The sequence below is a fragment of the Gavia stellata genome, chromosome 1 (assembly GCF_030936135.1).
Source record: "Gavia stellata isolate bGavSte3 chromosome 1, bGavSte3.hap2, whole genome shotgun sequence".
In the NCBI taxonomy this organism is placed as follows: Eukaryota; Metazoa; Chordata; class Aves; order Gaviiformes; family Gaviidae; genus Gavia; species Gavia stellata.
The window spans coordinates 72,833,283-72,853,101 of NC_082594.1; the positions used below are offsets into that span (position 1 = coordinate 72,833,283).

General features: G+C 42.3%; 1 protein-coding gene across 1 annotated transcript in view; it reads right to left on the reverse strand.

The window, feature by feature from the left end:
- TMEM131 (transmembrane protein 131) overlaps positions 1 to 18,124 on the reverse strand; it is a 103,793-nt gene extending 85,669 nt beyond the window's left edge. The window contains 1 exon segment of the mRNA XM_059815445.1: positions 17,968 to 18,124. Coding sequence (XP_059671428.1) covers positions 17,968 to 18,124 — 157 coding nt within the window.
- Positions 18,125 to 19,819: the final 1,695 nt, after the last annotated feature.

Consider the following 19,819-nt stretch of genomic DNA (forward strand, 5'->3'; position numbering starts at 1 on the left):
AAACCGCAGCAAATTAAGAACTGCTGACTGCCATTTCGGTCACCCCTGTCACATGACTGGCAACTGCTACAAGAGGGGCACAACATAACATTTGGGGTAGGAAGCATTTCAGCTGTCACAGCACGCTCTGCCGCGGCACAAATCAGCAGCCAAGAAGCCAAATTACACATTAGGAAAATAATTTCTTCCTGACCCTACAGGCAACTGAAGCCCTGAAGGCTGATTATAATAGTTATTAGTCAAACTTTAAATGTTATTAGCATGTTCACAGCCCAAAGAAGGAAAAGGATGAAGATTCATATCCATAGATTTCAAAGCCAGAAGAATCAGTGTCGCCTTTCCTCCTCACCCATGCTGAACAGAATATTTTCTTCTAAGAGGTATACACAAATACCTCTCAGCAGAAAACCTTTATCCTTTCAAGCACCTGCAAGAAGCAAATTTATCAGATTCATGAGAATCCATGACAATTTCAGTCACTCTCACTGAGGGTATTAAGTAATTTCAGGGTCAAATTTTTCCAGCTTCTAGCTTGCCTATCCTGGTTTCCTCTTTTCAGACAGTAGGTCACTATTAACAGAAGGGATATAAGCAACAGCAAATGCTAAAAATACTGTAAGTTACATTTTCTGCTTGTTTTCAATTTACAGCCTTTAAAATGCAACTTCTTTGATTAAGTCAGCTTTTCTAGGAAAAGCCCATAAAAGATATCAGAAGAAGGCAATGAACGTAGGTCTTTCCACTTACTCCAAAACACCTTTTTCTACAGAGAACATTTTCTAAGCTTTTTCAGACTCTTTAAAAAATGGCAAAACAAAAACCACCACCACCACAGCTATAACCCCTGCCCCCCGAACCACAGCTTTCTGGAACAGTAAAAATACTATCTAGTCATTATTGCCAGCAGATTTCTAAATGCTTTCCCCAGCCCTTTCCAACAACATCACAGTGCTTGATGGTAAACACCTGTAGTCATAAAAATGGGAACAGTAGTGGTCTAAAGAGATACTGAATTCACTTAAATTCCTCAAGGCTTAAGCAGCATCCTCTCAAAAGTTTATATAAATTTTGCTCAAACACATTCCTATTTTAATTGCCACTATCCAAGCCTTTTATATTTTAGCTTAAAATAAGAAATGTACAGAAGCATCAAGTAACAAGAAGAAAATTTTAAAATTCTACACTTCTCCAAAGTAAACCGGAACGTAGTATCAAAATCACTTTAGCCTACACCAGTCTTTAGATGTGCTTGAATTACACATAACGGAATAAATTTGCATGTAATGCGAGACCACTGAATATACCAAGACTCTGGGTGCACAATGATAAAAAAAAATTCTCCACGGTTCACAGGTTATGAGACCTACTCCGACAGATCTGATTTTTAAGGTGGCTTTGCAAATTTTTCTTTCATTTAGCCACTGTCAATTTCTTAATTTCAATAGGAATGTATATTTTTGCATATATGCTTATAAAAACACTATTCTGAAATATCACCTAGTTCTGTAACAGCTACTCCATAACACAGTGCTTTCATTTATTTTTACATTAATCATTATATATCCTCTTACATGCTTGTAAGAACTGTTTTGTCCCTTAACTCTTGCCTAAACCAATTTTCTAATTTTCTTATAAGCTGTATTTATACAATCTGGTATCATCTAGTCTATGAACTTTCCCCAAATTCTGGAAATAGTGTCCCAATTTACTAAAATAGGGCCAGTTCAATTATTTAAATCTCTCCTAATTTACACTAAGTTTTTTTAAGAGTCCAGTTTCTAACCCTTTATATTAATGACTGAGCTCACTTCAAGGTAACTAGAACCACATGAGCCAATTACAATGTACTAAATGCCATTCACTTCTGTCTACGTAATTGTAATTACAGCATTTGTATCACTACCGGTTAAACAACACAACTAAAATTGGACGAGTTGATTTTAGAGCTTTGACTATGAATTAACTGCTTATACACGATCACACAATTTCAATCATCCTGAACAGTGGAAAATTGAGCAGCATGTGAAATACAGGCAGGGGGATATAGAATGATAAAATAACATTATTATGAAAGGAAAATTACCTTGTAAAAAATTAAATACCACACAGGTAAAGAAAAACAGTATTATACTGTAATGCAAGCAATCGTTGTTATTGGCTTCAAGAATACAAAAGTCTGGTGAGCCTCAAGGAACGCATCCCAGCTCAGTGTTCAACACAGTAACAGCTGTTTAAAGAAAGGCCTGTTCTCCAAGACGGGAGAGTCAGTGTAGCTATCAGACTGAATTCTGCGTACGTCCCAACAGGTGACTGTTCACTGGAAATGCAAGAGATCATTCTCTTATGAGCCAGTGAATCTCAGGCAAGAGGCTCCGAGAGAGAACCTCCAGCCAGCAGTCTTCCTTTCCAGCTAAATCCTCTTGCACTTACATAGCCAATTCGCTTGTTTCTTTTACAGTAGAGTCCATAACGAAGGGAAATGAATATTTTTTCCAACAGACCTCAGGAAGAGCCATCACAGCCAAGACAGTAAATACACACAAAGTAATAAAGATCACATGCAAAAATAACTCACTTTGAAGTCTTTTTACACAGAAATATATTAATTCCTTTTTCCTCATTAAAACCCCTAATTACCACCCCTCAAAAAGCCAGCTTGCCAAATTTTTGGTTTCTGTTTACATACTAGAGTTGAAATAGAAACATTCCTAGATAATGCACTTTAATCTTCATGTGAAACGAAAAAGCAATATATTAAGCTAAAAAACAAGATAGAATTTTCATTAAAAACCTCATTTTGTACTACTGATTATAAATTATTTTTATGACTTTACACAACACATACTCAAATAAGTTCATACACACCAACCTATGCCCAAGTTGACACAAGCTTAACAGAGACAGTAGATTACTTGCACTGCAATACCTGAGTGCGTGACTCACTATTCCACAGCGAAGAGGGAAAAAAAGGTCAAATAATTTGTATTTTACTGCACACAACAGCACAAATTTGAGTGTATACACTGTTACCCAACTAAGTCTGCATACAATCTTTCGCTAATTTACTCACGTCACTTATGACTTTAGATACAAGACAAGCTTCTTTACACAGCAAGGCCCTTTCCTAGTAAGGAGAGCTGTCACATTACGTTCATCCACTCATCTCTTTTCTCCTTAGTAAGGCTGATGAAAATTTTTAGGAATTCGGTGATCAATTCATTTTTTAAAGCCAGGCACAAAACAGAAAGTGACAGCACAATTCTGATTCAGAACACAGGCACCAGACAGACAGCTACCACTTAGTCTGAGAAAGGAAGAAAGGGGGTGTCCGTCCTGAAGACACAGTTCACACATCTGGCTCACGACACTTATTTCATGCTTCAGAAGATGGTGCAACTGCTTGAAGGTTTCTTTTACGGAGTTTGCACTGATTGGATGTGTGGTGTAATAGACATATCCTTGCAATAAAACTATAGAAACATACCCAGAAACAAAAAAGCTCACTGAAAGTAACAGATACTACATCTAGCAGTGTGCTTTCATTTAGTTATTTTTCTAAGAAAATTACTTCAGATTATTTTAGATGGACAGAAAAAAGAATCACACATTATTCAAATACCTTTATTCTCAGATGCTTAGTCTGTACTCAGCCTGTTATTTCCACCTTACAGTAATTTGCATTTTCATCCACTTCAGACAGAGCAATTTTTATTTTAATCTGACCTTTTTGTAGTAAGAGTTTAAGATGTTACCTGCCATTGACCAAAATGGTCTATTTCAGATGGCAGCAATAAATACCATAAAACTTCACTTTAAAAAAAATAAAATAATCAAATACTACTTTAAAAGTTGCTAGATGCTCTAAAATACCTATTAAAAACATTTGCTTTAAGTTGGTGCTCTACTTTTAAACATTTCAATAATTTCATTTCTTCCTCCAAAGACATTTAATTGCTGGCTCCAAAATGCGTCTCAGGAAATAATATCCAATCCTGTTTTTTCATGAAGATTTCATAGGGGGGTAAGAATAAGAAAACTTATTTTCAAATAAATAAATAAAAAAAAAGAGAGATAATTCTCTCATCTAGAGAAAGACCTTAGCACCCATTATTTTTAAGCCAAAGAGAACAATACTTCTGACGCTCATGGAAACGTCTCATAAATCATTTAAAGAGAGGGGAAAAAATTAAAAGGAAGTTAAAGAGAAACCCAACATCTGCAAATAGCATCCTTTTTTCTGGCTTTGGGCCATACAAAGTATGGCTTTTTATTCTTTCTAATGATGTCGATTTTAAATATTTTTAAATTGCAATATGCTAAATTAGGTTATACATTTATAAATTTGTTGTGATTGAGCTTGTACAGACATAAAATTAATTGGAACTAGCCTCAAAAACAAGATAACCTGTCCTGCAATGAGAGAGGGGGAAGGGGGAAAGCAGCAACCCCTCCAAACTATTCTTAATTCTTCATCACACTTCAGTTCTCAAATTTTAGATCAAAAACTTCTAATTGTGGCAACAAGTTTTACTACTCATGTAGCACTGCAAATTGATGTGCGCATGGATAACATGGCCTAACTGGAATTCTAACCTTTTCAGCATATAGGAACATTTGATATGTAGTTTACAAGAAATGACAGTCAGTTCATAGGTTCTGCAGCCTCAGGAGAACAGTGCATTAACTGACGCTAACTGTAACTATTACCATTAACGCCAGCCTTCCAAACTTGCACTCTTACAAAATCAGCCACTGAACAGACCCATGAAACCTACTTACTCAAAAAAATTGATTGTGCCGACACAGTGCAAAGACCTACTTAAAAGGTACATCCAGGCTGATTACCTTACCAACCTACACAGAGAGCAAGAATTGTTCTCAACACTGTAGAAAAGAGGAAGGAGGATGGGATTTTCAGAGTTCCTGAAACAGAACAGGAAGACAACCGCACCAGACAGATACCTCCCAACATCTAAATGTCTTGCCGGCAATGCGAATGCAATCAGACAAGAGATACAGCTTATGCTCTACGGACACAGCTCAGTTTTCAATCCCTACTCCTAACTTGCTACCTGCTACAGAGGATGCTTTGTATCACTCATCTTAACCCATGTTATAACACAGCAACAGTGGCCTACCGAGTGACAGAGTTCTGCTCTTCTCTCTGCTCTGATCCTCCCCCCCCTTTTTTTTAGTCACTTACCAGGGTGGAACTGCATGAATTTATAGAACAACAAGGGAACTTGGACAACACATTAACTTAGATTTTACTGCATAACACTTGCAACTTGTCTAAGACTAAATTACAACTGGAGAGAAGAATCATTGGGAGGGAGGAGCACAGTGTCTCCACCCTCTCTGTGCTCATGAGGCAACAGTTACTCAAACGTCCACTGGAGAAGCTGTTAAGCCTGGAGGACAAGTAAAAGAGCAGCAAGACAATGCTTCATCAGCTACCAAACAAAGCCTATAAATACAACGATCGAAGGTCAAGAAAAGCTAGGAAAAGCCTAAAGTTAAAGCCCTAGTGTTAATGATGTGGCACTAATGCTACCTATTGATTGTTTAGCAAAGCAGTCTGTTGACTTGCCATGTGGGACCACAGACCAGCAGGAAAAAGCTGGCTGCAGTATCTGATAAAGCCAGAAAAGAAATGGGTGGAGAAGAACAACTGCAGCAAGTTTTGAAAGAAGATAAAATATAGGACAAGAAGAATGAAACAAAAGAGGAGAATTCCAATTTGGGGGAAAAATCTGAAACCATTAATAAGAAATTAAAAGTGCAAGTAGGCATATGGAAATCAAATGCTTAAGTATGTTTAACTGCAGAAATTCAATTCACCTACCCAAAATACCTTGGAAGCAGTTACCTCCCCCAGAAGTTAATAAACAATCTCCTCTGGTCAGACTCTTTCAGAAACTGCTATGATGACACAGACTGACACCCAGTAATTCCAAACCTTTAGGCTTAGTTACAGAATATGTTTTGAAGAGACATCTGATTTTCCTTTAAAGACTACAACTACCCCACATCACTAAACTACCCCTTAACTAAGAAGACAGTCAATTATCTTCACTCAAAAATACCTCATTTCTATTTTGACATGCCTAGCACCAAGTTTCAATCTAAATATGCACACCTTTGCTAGACTAAATGGCCCTTCAGCATTCAAATGTTTTTTCCCCCAATACAGGTACTTTTAAAGCACAATTAAATCATGCCAAATAAATAATTTTTTTATTGAATTTCTGAGTTCCTTACTCTAGTGTCTTTTTCCCTAGAGAAATTTAATTTAATCAAAGGAAGAATTCATGGGACTCATCAAGTACTGGAACTCTGATCAAATTTTCCCTGATGAACTGGAAGCTTGTTTCAGTCTTTTCTCCATCAGATAATGATATTCAGTAGCACTAATTGACAGAGTAATTTCACCTGTGAAGATTCTATTTCTGTCAATGAAAATGATCACACTCCTTCAGCATCACATATAACCAGGTTTCCCCAAAACCAAGGAATTTATTCATCTTTTCATTATTTTGGAAGACACAGTTTAATCAAAGCTACTTGGGCAGATCATGACCTAGTTAAACTACACGAAAGGCAACTGATGAGGTATACAGAATCATAGAATCGTTTAGGTGGGAAAAGACCTTTAAGATCATCAAGTCCAACTGTTAACCTAACACTGCCAAGTCCACCACTGAACTATGTCCCTAAGCACCACATCTACATATCCTTTAAATACCTCCAGGGATGGGGACTCAACCACCTCCCTGGGCAGCCCTTTCCAATGCTTGACAACACTTTCAGCGAAGGAAATTTTTCCTAATACCCAATCTAAACCTCCCCTGGCACAACTTGAGGCCATTTCCTCTTGTCCTGTCACTAGTCACTTTGGAGAAGAGACCAACACCCACCTCTCTGCAACCCCCTTTCAGGTAACTGTAGAGAGCGATGAGGTCTCCCCTCAGCCTCCTCTTCTCCAGACTGAACAACCCCAGTTCCCTCAGCCGCTCCTCACATGGCTTGTGCTCCAGACCCCTCACCAGCTTCGTTGCCCTTTGTTGGACACGCTCCAGCACCTCAATGTCCTTCTTGTAGTGAGGGGCCCAAAACTGAACACAGTACTCGAGGTGCGGCCTCACCAGTGCCGAGTACAGGGGCACGATCACCTCCCTGCTCCTGCTGGCCACACTATTTCTGATACAGGCCAGGATGCCATTGGCCTTCTTGGCCACCTGGGCACACTGCTGGCTCATATTCAGCCAGCTGTCAATCAACACCCCCAGGTCCTTTTCCACTGGGCAGCTTTCCAGCCACTCGTCCCCAAGCCTGTAGCGTTGCATGGGGTTGTTGTGACCCAAGTGCAGGACCCGGCACTTCGCCCATGCTGAACCTCATACAATTGGCCTGGGCCCATCGATCCAGCCTGTCCAGATCCCTCTGCAGAGCATTCCTACCCTCGAGCAGATCAACACTCCCACCCAACTTGGTGTCATCTGCAAACTTGCTGAGGGAGCACTCGATCCCCTCATCAAGATCATTGATAAAGATATTAAACAGAACTGGCTCCAATACTGAGCCGTGGGGAACACCACTTGTGACCGGCCACCAACTGGATTTAACTCCATTCACCACAACTCTCTGGGCCCAACCATCCAGCCAGTTTTTTACCCAGCAAAGAGTGCACCCATCCAAGCCATGAGCAGCCAGTTTCTCCAGGAGAATGCTGTGGGAAACAGTGTCAAAGGCTTTACTAAAGTCTAGGTAGAAAACATCCACAGCCTCTCCCTCATCCACTAAGCAGGTCACCTCATATGATAATATAAAGGCAGCTATATCATAATATGAAAGTTCCCCACACTCACACCTTCCTTATCTTCTTATATTTAGGAGCAATAACTTAGAGGGCAAGAGTAGTCTCAGTGCTTTCTGTCACTGAATTAAGTGGCAGGACGGCTAGGGGCAAGGGTCTCAGTAGATAATGGTAATTTCTGGTACCTCTGGACTGCCCATTACTGGCTCCACAGACTGAAGTTACACACAGGTCCAGAACACCAAAGCAAACATATGAGAAGGAAATGGTTTCCAGTGAGGACCAAGTACTCCATGTCCCCTGCTGCAACAACGGAACAGCCAAACCTGGCAACATTCAATATCCAGATCTCTCAGTATTTCCCCAGATATATGAGTTGCACAGATTGTTAAGTATTACTTCAATACATCTTGCATATTAACATGTCAACCACAATCCAATTTACTGTCATATTACCAGCAGCTAGCAAAGATAGAAACTAATGGCTATATTATCCTTCACATGAAAGATGGGATACAAATATTCCTGTTGAAACAAATTTTTCAAGAGAAAGAATGAAAACTAGGGGACAAATAAAGCCTATGTGATGCATGACTACAGAAACAAGGAATGGACGTCACGATCTCTTTTTTATTCTACGCTCACATTTCTTTAGTGATGCAGCAATACATGAAACTTCCTGGATGCAATCAATTACAGCTCCGCTTCTATCTAAATTATATCTAAATTACTACTACCATAGCACTGTTTTCACCACGGAGTTACGTGGAAACCCAGAACTTTCTTATCTTATGCACATTCCCATCAGTCGCGACAAAGTTACCGCAACTTCCAACCAAGTTGTTAAGATTCACGAGGGAGACCCAAAACACAGAGACTGAGCAATTCAGGGTGGAATGGACTTTAAGATGTCATCTAGCTCAACCTTCTGCTGAAGCAAGGTGAATGCTGAATTTGGACAATGTTGCTTAGGCTTTTGTTTAGCTGGGCCTTGAAAACTTCCAAAGTCAGAGATTCCACAACCTCTCTAGGGAATCCGTTTCACTGCCTAACTGTCCTCATGCAGAAATATGGTCTCATTATGGCAAGCCAGAACATTGCAGTGATCCTGACTGGAAGACCATCATACATCAAGGAGTCGGTGATCCATGCAAGAGCTGACCTGAGCAGGCCCATGCCTGTGCTGGGCTGCATGTACAGGCTGGCTTTCAGGCCCATGCTGTGCTGCATATACCCCCCCGGCTGCAGGATGAGCTCAGCCAGCTCACTGTAACAGAGGAGCCTGCAGGCAGCTCCCACTTGGTACCAGCAACTATGCCACCTGGGTGGCTTTGCCTCCATCTAAGAGGGCAGCTAGAAGTTCTCATGTGAGCATCCTTTCTGCTTGACTGTAGAAATTTTGAATAGAGTTGTTTTCTTGTAAGGAAATCCAACAATACCTCGAAGGACCAACATGGGGTAATCCTTTCTATGGACGGTGTCTGCACAGTACATTGCACATGGACTGAAGGCTTGTTCGATGCTGCAGAACTCAGGATTCCCAGCATCAGAACAGACGTAAGATTATCCATACTATTCTCTCTTTATAGTGTTAGCTCTAATAAATAGCATTCTCAATATTTTACAGTGTCTGAGTGCCTTTCTTACTCGGATCACCACAGACGAGCACCTCCTGGTACAAAACAAACTTTCCCTGTTTCACTTTATGACCATTATCTCTCAGGCTTCTGCCATGGATCTCTCTAAGGAGTCTGGCTCCACTTTCTTCACAACCTCTACTTTGATATTGGCAGGCTGCCACGAGGTCCCACCAAAGCCTCATCTCCATGCAGCTTTGGGTCCCTCAGCCTCTCTTCATACGTCACGTGCCCACCGACCATCTTCGCAGCCTTCCAGTAGGACGGTAGAGAGCAAAACTGGATGCAGTGGTTTAGGTGTGGTCTGTTAAGTGCTGAGTAAAGAGGAATAATCACTTTGTTCAGTCTAGTGGCTACACTCCTGTATGCTGTCAGGGTACATTGCTGACTCATGTATAGCATTTCCAGCTTGTACCGCTGCAAGTGATTATTCTGTCCCCTATGAAGGACTTTCCATTTGTCCTTTTTGGATTTCATGAAGGTCCTGTCAGCTCATTGCTCTGTCCTGTTCAGATCTCTCTGAAATGCAGCCCTGCCCTTGAGCATACTGACTGCTCCCCAGATTTGGTACACTCCAACTCCAGATCAGTGTCAAAGATACTAAGCAGGACAGGTCGCAGAATAGAGCCAGGAGGAACTCCTTGTAACCAGCCTCCAAGGTAGAGCATGAACCACTGCTGGAAATAAACCAAAACCAAACACACTGCAGTTTATCTAGTTTCCTGGGTAGTTTTTATCACTATCTACAAATTCCACCTGCAAATATTTGTACAGTATGTTGGTGTAAATCACTGATTTATTAAGACTTTTTCTGTATTGCTAGATGATTCCATATTTATTTACAAGCTTCAGATAACCAGTATTTAAATTCACTTAACATACTATATCAACATCTCAAATGGGGGACCCAAAAATCCCCTAGTGGAAGCAGATGCCATGAAAAATAGCTAATTTCTTTACTCTATCTCAAGATCAGTATCTTCCATCATCTTCAATCTGAGTGAGACATTTTCAGTCTGCGGCTTATCCATTACAAAAATAAAGAAATTTCATAAGCCAGTCACATCAAACTATGCTGAAGCCATCCAATTTCACACCGAGGAAACTAACTGGAGATGTTTCCAACAGAGTATACCTGCAAGGAAATGAGAAAGCTATCCGTTTTCAAAAGCTAAAATTCCCTCTTTAAAAAACTCCTCTTTGAGAACTTTTCTGAGCCATTTTTTTCTCCACTACCACCCTCCTCTACAAGGACCCCATTCTACTTCACATCTATGGATCTAAAAAGTCAATTTGATTAACAATGGGTAGTGGAAACAAGTGTTTCAAATTATTTAAATCAGTACCATGCTTGTCTACAACTTTGTCTCCTATTCTATCATCACTCACTCAAATGGTGGTTTAATCTCTTTAATACCACTATTAGCTGTACTTCTGGACTTAAATAACTTTTAAAAAACCCTATAACCAGCATCGTTTGGCATTTTTTTAAGTTTAAGTAACTTCAAAAAGTCTGTGCACATTCTATTACACAAAATCTGTACAGTGCAACATAGATCTAGATGTTCAACTGAAAAAAACCTCAGATAAGCCTTAAGGCATCATTTTTAAGACATATTGCTTTTTGAAGAATAGTTAATGGATACATCGGACAAATAACTTTAAAAACCTAAGCATGTTGTACTAGAATCAACTAAACAGTTCCATTAAATAACATTTTGTAATTTAATACATAGACAGAAGAAGCCGTTAGGTACACAGTTTCATTTCCTGCACACCTCCTTCCATTAAATTTCATTTAGGTACCCTTAAAACCAGTTCAATAACTACAGTAAAACTCCAGCTGTTCTCAAATGGTTCTCTACCGCTATGCATGCCAGGCAGTAGGAAGTATTAAAAATGTTTCTATGACAGTCTTAGTGAGAAGACGGATCTAGTAAGTGTAAGCAGGAAAATCTCAAACTAGTGTAAAATTCTACAATTTACTTTCTCCTTTTCAGAAAATGGAATTACATTACAATCCTTCAGCTCTTTGCTATTTCCCCGTTACATCCAAGGTTGTTTTTAAAAACAGAGAGAGCGCGCCATGAGTGCACACACTCCTGATTCAGTTCCTTTAATATTCCAGAGAGCACAAGTTATCCAAGCCTGCCTATCAGAAAATGTTAAATACATATTTTAAAAAGCATTAAATGCAGATGCTGCATCACATCCTTGCTATAGTCAGTAATTATTCCACGTAGACAGTTCAGAAAACAGAGATATCCCACATTTCTGCATCACACGTCAAAATTTTATCAGCTGCCTCTAACAAACCCATACCTGATGCAGGATTATTCTTTGCCTGTATTTATGACTAGAAAGATAAGTACCTCCCCTTTCACTCTCATGGTCATTGGTTCCTTTGGTTTCCTAAATCAGGCATCTACATTTCCAGTTTACAAGCTTTACAAAATGGAAAAAGGTAAGCTGGTGGCAAGAATTACTGCCTCCATATCTGCACTATTTAGTAACAATTCCTCCCTACAAGAAAGGTTGGTGACAGTGAGCAAACTAAGTTGAACTTATGTTCCTATTTCCAAATTAACGAGCTGGATTACTAATGTCAAACAAGTCAATCACAAAATAAAGGCTGTTTCAGCAATGCACTGATATACTTCCTATGCAAGAAGAAATTCTCCATCCTCTATCTGGGTATTAATAATTAAAAATGCTGAAATACTAACACAATTTTTTAGAAAAAACAGAAAGGATTTTTAAGATAACTGTAGCTTAAACTCTAATTTGGCAACTACCGTAAGTGAATGGATAGAATCAGTTGCTTCCATAACAAGCACCCAGCACACTCACCTTTCGGAACCACAGAATAACACAGGCTGGAAGTGACACCAGAGGCCTCCAGCCTAGCCGCCTGCTCAGAGCGGGTCCAGTTAGAGCAGGCTGCTCAAGGTATTACCCAGTCTAGCTTTGAGTATCCCCACTTATTACCATGAAGAGTACGGATTTACTTCAAATGCTGTCTCTTAAAGAAAAAAGACACCTTCTCGAAGCTCCTCTTAAACCGAGGTAAGTTCATGCCGTAGACTGACAAAGTCAGAGACACCACACTGGATAGCAGTTACTAGCAAGAGAAATAAAACGGATCTTTGTTGACTTTTATTCTTGCTGAACCCACAAACACAGGAACAAACCAAACTGGTTCTAGCCTGTGCTTCAGTCACACAACTTTTACTGCTGGTTATGCATGAACCACAACGTCCGCCATTCACTGTCAAACTCCCAGCTCATTTACCGAGTTTACAGTTTGAAAGATTCTTTATACTTGTAAACTTAGTAAATCACACCATGGAAGCATAACATGTATGGCTTTAAGCAGAGCAAAATTGGGTAGATTTTGAAATAAAGTGACACACAGCAAACGTCCAAGCTTTACTGCAAACAGCTGAAATTTTAACATGCATAAATGTATCCAAATGACCCAAAGTAACCCATATTGCAATACTGGCAATCAATCACAAAAATCACAGCTGAAAGCTTTAAATAAAGTAATGCCTATAGACTTCTGCAAACTTTGGAGGGGCTTCATCATGCTAGGCACTATACAAATACATAGCAAGCTCCTTCGAGAGTTTACAGCCAAGGCCCTGTATTGCAGCACACTATCCTTCAATTCGGCCTCTACAGGTGAGGGTATCTCAGTCTGCCTCACACATGCAATATAACTGGACACTGGTGAGGGAGAAAGAGATGCAGAGGAGGGAATAGCAACCATTTTGAGATGACATAGGTCATAGAGAACGTGGGGTCTCAACTTCCTGCCCATTGCATTACAATTTTTCCTTATATTTAATTTAGCCCACAGACTCTGCAGACAAGTAGGAGACCTTTCAATCCAAGCACATGGTTAATATTTATCATTCACGAGAGCAAAGACATAGTGCAAACCTCATCAGCTCTCCCACACTTAAGTTTCAAAAACACAGTGAGACAGCATGGTCAATTTTTATTCACCATGTGTTCCTCACACTGCTCATGATTTTGATGTGCTACTTCAGCTGCTAGAGTGTTTTCAGTTTGATTGAGGTCATTCTTTCTGGATCACATTTTGATTTAAGTCAGGGTCAAAACATTAGCATTAAAATAAATGATAGCATGCTTTATATTAGTTCTGACTGCGGGATATGACAAACAAGAGGTGTATGTGAAGAGGTTTTTTTATAATGCTGTTTTAAACATATAAACTTTCTCCCACATCACTTTCCAGCATTAGTCTACTTTCAGTACCCATATGAAGTACCCTGGACTGCCATTTTAGATATAGGTAAAAAGCAAAAAAGAAAAGCTACTTGCCTGAGATTAGACAGAATGACAAAAACGGAATCAGAACGCCAGCATCCCCATGCACTGTTCCAATGACAGCACTTTCCTTTACCTCTTCCATGATTATTTCAGCTATCATTTATACTCAGTAACCATCTTATTTTCTAGGATGTTAGTAGAGAATACGTGAAGCTTTAGAAAAAAAGAATATTCCGCCTTTTTATTGACCTATCTGGTACCAAATCTTAGATGTTTAAATAGAAATTTTTCCCAGATCCAGCACTAAGATGTAACTTCAAAAGTTACAGTTAGGGATTGAGCCTAGCCTAAATATCAACCTTGCTCTAATTGCACCAGTCTTGTGAGCACATAGGTAGGTAAGAGAACTATCAAAATAGTCTCAACAGGCTTCCAGCCAGCTGGCCAAATAAAAAGTGATTTGAAAGAAAAAAAATTTGCTGTTGTATAAAATGAAGATTTTTTTAAAAATATAAATAAATATAAATTAATATAAATAAAGGAACAAACACAAAACAGTTCTTAGGTAAAAAATCATGCTGATGTTAGACATTTGTCTTCAAAACTACTCACCATGAATGAGGCTTATGGCATGGCTATGGCTTCCTTCAACCTGAATACCAGAAGGCTGTTGTGTGTGTGTCCCCAAAAAAACAACTAAAAAGTAAAAACAAACCCCAAAACAAACAAACAAACCCAAAGCAAGAACTGCACACACTCATATATAAACAGAAAGTTGTCCTCAAACCATGTGGCAATACAGGATGTGATATTTATACTACGAAAGGATGAGCCTACAAAAAGCCTGAAAATCATATGTATTAGCAAATGAAACTCTTAAGTTATTTTTGCCCCTCCTAAGTGGCAAGAGGCTCTTTGAGAGTGAATGCAGAATTTTTTTCCTGCCATGTCATTCTTTTGCTATGGGTTCACTGATTTCCTAAGTGAAAAAAACAAAAAATTTTACAACCTTCTCAGTCTTACTCATTCCTCAGCAACACATGGGCACATCAGTGTTTAGTCTGAAATTGATGTTTAAGTTTTTTTGGCTGGTCCCCATGCAGTTTTCTCTGCTCTCATATTTGTTCAGATACCAGTCACTTTCCACAAGTTTTATTTCTCTAGCACAGAGAGAGTGTACAGCAATGTCACTGTTCCCCATGAGTTTGATTTACAGCTTGTATACACAAAGGAGTTCAGTTTTGCTTTTTGCTGTTAGACAAATGGCAAAGCTGTTTATGTTACATTTTTACCCTCAAACTCTTTAACTAGGATTGCGGACCGGAAGCAGTCATGTCAATCTGGAATACTCCAGCATCAATCCTCTTCCTACTCGTGACAGCTCCATAAAGAACTGCTTGGTGCTCCTTCTCCATACAAGCTTGAAGCCAGCGTTACCCTTCTGTGCATCAGCTCCATCTTTCCCCCCCCGTTTCTCCTCATCTACATGCAAGTTAAGATGAAAATAGTGTCCTCCACCTTCATTTTTCAGTTTATTTTGTGATATTCTGATCTGTTCTTCTCTCACTCCTACCGTTTATCTGAGTACCTGCTTCTACCAATTTTTTTCTGTAGCAGCTTTTCTGGAATATATAGTGCACTGTGTCTTACTACAGTCAGTTTTGACTGAGCAGTGTAGAAATAGCACAGGAGCAAGAATGCACAACCTCAGTTCTAATCCCTCTCCACAGCTTCCTTCCTGCAGCTGTAGTGAAACATATGTATGTTGACATTTGGGGGATGGAAACGATATTCCTAGCTATTTCCTTACTTCCAGAATTTTTTTTTTAAACTATGTCTTACTATGTTTAACTTGACACAACCTGGCAGAAGCTAAGACGCTGAAGAATAGAGCCCAAAACATCCTTCCCTCCTTTCTTCTGAACTAGCATTTCATTTTGAGCTCCCACCTTGGCCTAAAGGCCCACTGTCCAAGCTGGTCCTTCCTCACCTATGCTCAGTTACTGCCCCTTGCAGACTGGCACTTACTTAGATTGTAGTTTAAGATCAGTGGGACAGAATCTCACAAGTCACTATCTAACTTTGTCTTGCTTTAAAACTCCATTGTTCTTTTATCCAGGGCTACAAAACAGGCATCGCACTCAGAAGAAGGAAGACTCCAAGACAACAGTTTTCAGTGTGGGATCCACAAATGCAGATCATCAACAAATTCTTCTAAGTAATCCATAAAAGATTAATTAAAAAAAAAAACAAAACAACAAAAAAACCACCAAACCAAGACTCATGAGTAAGCTTAAATGCACTACTCATAGACTACACTCAGGCATCAGAAATCTTGGGAAGAAAAATAAGTATCAGAAATCAGAAAAGACTGAAAAAAATCTTGTCTTCTGGATAAGAATCAAATTCACTTTTTGAAAATGACAGAAGTGTTGCTGGGATAAGTTTTAAGTAATAGACTGCATCAATAGAAGGAAATGGTATCAGTACAAACTATTCCATTTTCTTGAAGGACTTCAATCATATCCGTTCAAACTCTGTGAATCTAAACCTGCCTTTGTTTATCTAGGAATGCTAAGGAAGTCCACAGAGAAAAAACAGTATCTCCTTCAAAATGAACAAAGCCAGACCATGGCCCCAGCTGTCACAACTTTCAGGGTGTGAATCAATACCATCATACTGGTATACGGCATCTCTGATAAAGCTTATAAACTCATATAAGCTATTACCTGTAAAGGACTGCAATCAAATTCAGAGTTAAAAATAGGTATTTCTGAAGCATTTGAACTCTTCTAGTAACTCAAGACACTACAGACTGAACTGACTTACAAAATTTCATCACTCTGAGGATACTGTATCTTCTTCACACTGTTTTCTAAATGTTAAATTCTCTGAACACAAAGCCAAGTGAACAAGAGTGGCTGTGACTCAAAATTGATTGGTTTTTATTAACACCTTAATATCAACATCATCATATTTGTAAAAAACAAGCTACTAGGAAATTACTCAAATTGAGCTCTTCATTAGAAAATTAAAGGCATATCTACAGCTATTCTGATACATGCATTATTAGGACGCATTTCTTCCCTCAAGTCTGGTCTAGAGACATGACTACAGCCTCCTTGCTAAACTCCTATTCCATGCCCTTCTTATTCTTTTTTGTTCTTATTCTGTTTCATCCTCTCAGACCTCATCTGGCCTGATACATTTCCATCTCCCTCAATATACCCTCTTCCAGTGCAAGCAACTTGCTTGAAAAGTAAATTCTCGCGTCAGCCAAAGTAAATCTGTTTCACCTGCTTCTGTAATACATTACCTTTATCTGCTGCTTTTTAACACTGCCACACAGCCACACTTTTAAGTAGACCATGAGTCTGCACCTTGGAAATGCTTGAAAGCTGTTCTCAGCAATGCTGCAGAATATGCTTAGGTGTTTCGCTTGGGGCATTTTTCCCTTGTTAAACCACAATGAAAAGACAATGTGCCAAAATCAAAGACACCCGACGTTAAAGAGTCCCCGTCTGACTTTCACTAAAGTTTGGAGAAAACGCCATCGACCTCGCGAAGGCGTCAGACACCTGTCAAAAGTTCGAGGAGGCGAAGGGGGTCTCGCTGTCACTTCCGAGCGTGCATTTTTGCCCTTTCTCAGGCAGGTTTGCCCGTCTGTTTGGCTTGGCTCGGTCTCCTGCTGGAAGCCTGCCGCAGGGCAACCAGCTCAACGCGAGAAAGCCTTTTTTTTTTTTCCTTTTTTTCCCTCCCTCTCTCCTTTTTAAAGGGCAGCTGCAGCCCCAGCTCCATCCCCGCCGCTGTCAGGGAGGAGAAACCCCACCGGGTTCGCCCCAACGTCAGCGACTCCCCACCACCACCACACACACACACGCAGACCCGCAGACCCGCCGGCGCACCCCGGCAGCCGCGGCGGGGGGGCGGGGGAGGGACGGGCCGGCGACGACAGCGGCAGCGACTCCCCGCGCGGCAGCCGCACGGCGGGCAGCGGGACCCGGCGGCCCCGCCGAGGGGGACGGGGCGGCGAGGCCGGGACCTCATCAGTCGCCCCCCGACACGCGCCCGCGCCGCCCCGACCCCCACCCCTCCCACCCCGCCGCAACCACCGCCGGGGAGCGCGCGGGCCGCGGCCGCCGCCGGCCCCGCAGCCGCCGCTGGAGGAAGGGGAGGGGGGGGAGGACAAGAAAGGAAGGGAAATCTGTGTCTCACCTTCCTTCTCGGCCCGGGCCGTGTGGAGGAGCACCGCCAGGGCGAAGCGCAGCGCCGCGCCCCGCCAGACAGCCGCCCAGCTGCCGGCGCGAGGGAAGGGGGAGCCGGGGGAGCCGGGGCAGCCGGGCGCCGCCGCCGCCTCCCGCCGCGCCGTCATCGCGCTGCCGCAGCCGGTGCGGGTCGGCCGTGTCTCCGGCCGGGCCGCGGCGCGCGCGCGGAGGAGCTCGGGGAGGGGCGGGGGAGGGAGCAGGGCCGGGGGGGGCGGGCACTCCGCAGCGCGCTGCGTCTCCTGACGCGTGTGTCACGGGCGGCCGAGCGAGGGAGGAGGGGTGCTTGGCCGGCGCCGCGCGCGCGCCCACAGGGACATTCCACGGCCTCGCGCGCGCACACGCACTCGGAGGCGCGTACCTGCTACCGCCCCGCCCCCTTCCTGAGGGGGTGGGGTCACCACGCGAGGGCGGAAGTAGGTGCCATTTTAAGTGCGGGCACGCCGACCCTTTCCCCTGTCCGGGGTAGAGAGTTTGGGGAGGGTTTTGGTTTGTTCTAGTTTTTTTAAATGTGACTTTAGGTCTTCTGCAGGTGCTGACTGTTCCTGGTGCGGTCATCCCGCCTCTTTAGTACTCTCTCCTCCGCCACTCTTGAAGGGTTGGGGTGTCGCTCTCATTGTTTCCCTACGGAGGGCATCGGGGCTTCTCCTGCCCGTATTTAAGATGGTGGCGAGACTGTGACCGCGCGCAGGGCTGCGGCGGTGGGAGGTTCGTTTCCTTTGGTGCGCGGGGCGCCCTGTGCGCGGCGTCCTGCGGCCTCGCTGGCGGGGCGAGGCGGGGCGGGGCGGGGCGGGGCGGCGGCCGCCCGGCGGGGACGTTTCTCTCTGCTGTTTGCGTCCTTTTCCCGTGCCTTCGCTTCCCGCCCCGCGGCCGCGCTGCTGGAGGCGCGGGAGGTTGCGGGAGAGGGATGTCGGTAGCCCTCCCAGTGAGGGGATCCGCCCCCCGCCCGGGCTGGGCCTGTCCGCGCAGCACCCTCGCCGGCAATAAAATCGGAGAAGAGGAGGTACTGCGCGCCTGAGGCGTAGTGTGAGGCCTCGTGCTAGAGCAAGGGCGCGATACCACGCGTCTGCCACTGATGAGGAAAGACATGTACCTGTCGCCATCCGTTTCAGTGACACGGGTGGCTGTAGGGCCTTTGTGAAATGCGTGAAGCGAATTTGCAGTGGGGGAGAAGGCACGTCGTTTCAAGTACGAGGTTGCGTATCTGCCAAGTGGATGCAACGTTGCACTGGCAAATGGGTATGTTCCACCGATGCTGAAAGGAGCTGTGGTACCAGGCGTGTGGCGTGGCGAGGCTGCCTATAAGAGATGTGAACCACAGCCATTACTTGCTCTGGGTATCGGCTGCCCAAGATCAGGACTGATACTGCCAAAGTCATCTTGGATAAAGCAACAGAGGGAAAAGTTTGGTACAAATAGTCTCTCATCACTGATGAACTGGCTTAGCTTTTTAGAGTAAAAAGTTGTATGCACCCATGCTCCATTCTTAATCATTCATTTCCCTACATGACCAACGTGTACATTGGGTTTGAAGTGCTTGAACATGTGATTGAATTTCAGTTGTCACAACAGCATAATAGATTGGGATAGCGTAATAGATCCAGAGTCTCTAAGGGACTGATTAACACACAGCCTAACTAAAACCAGTAACACTTACTATGGCTTTTAGATAATCATAACATACAGTGTTCTTTATTGTCAGAACACCCCAAAGACACCTTGAAATTCTGGATACTGTTGTTTTGTTGAACTATGGCCACAGCATCAACTAGGTTTATTTTCAAGGGAGAAATGGTAAGTTAGAA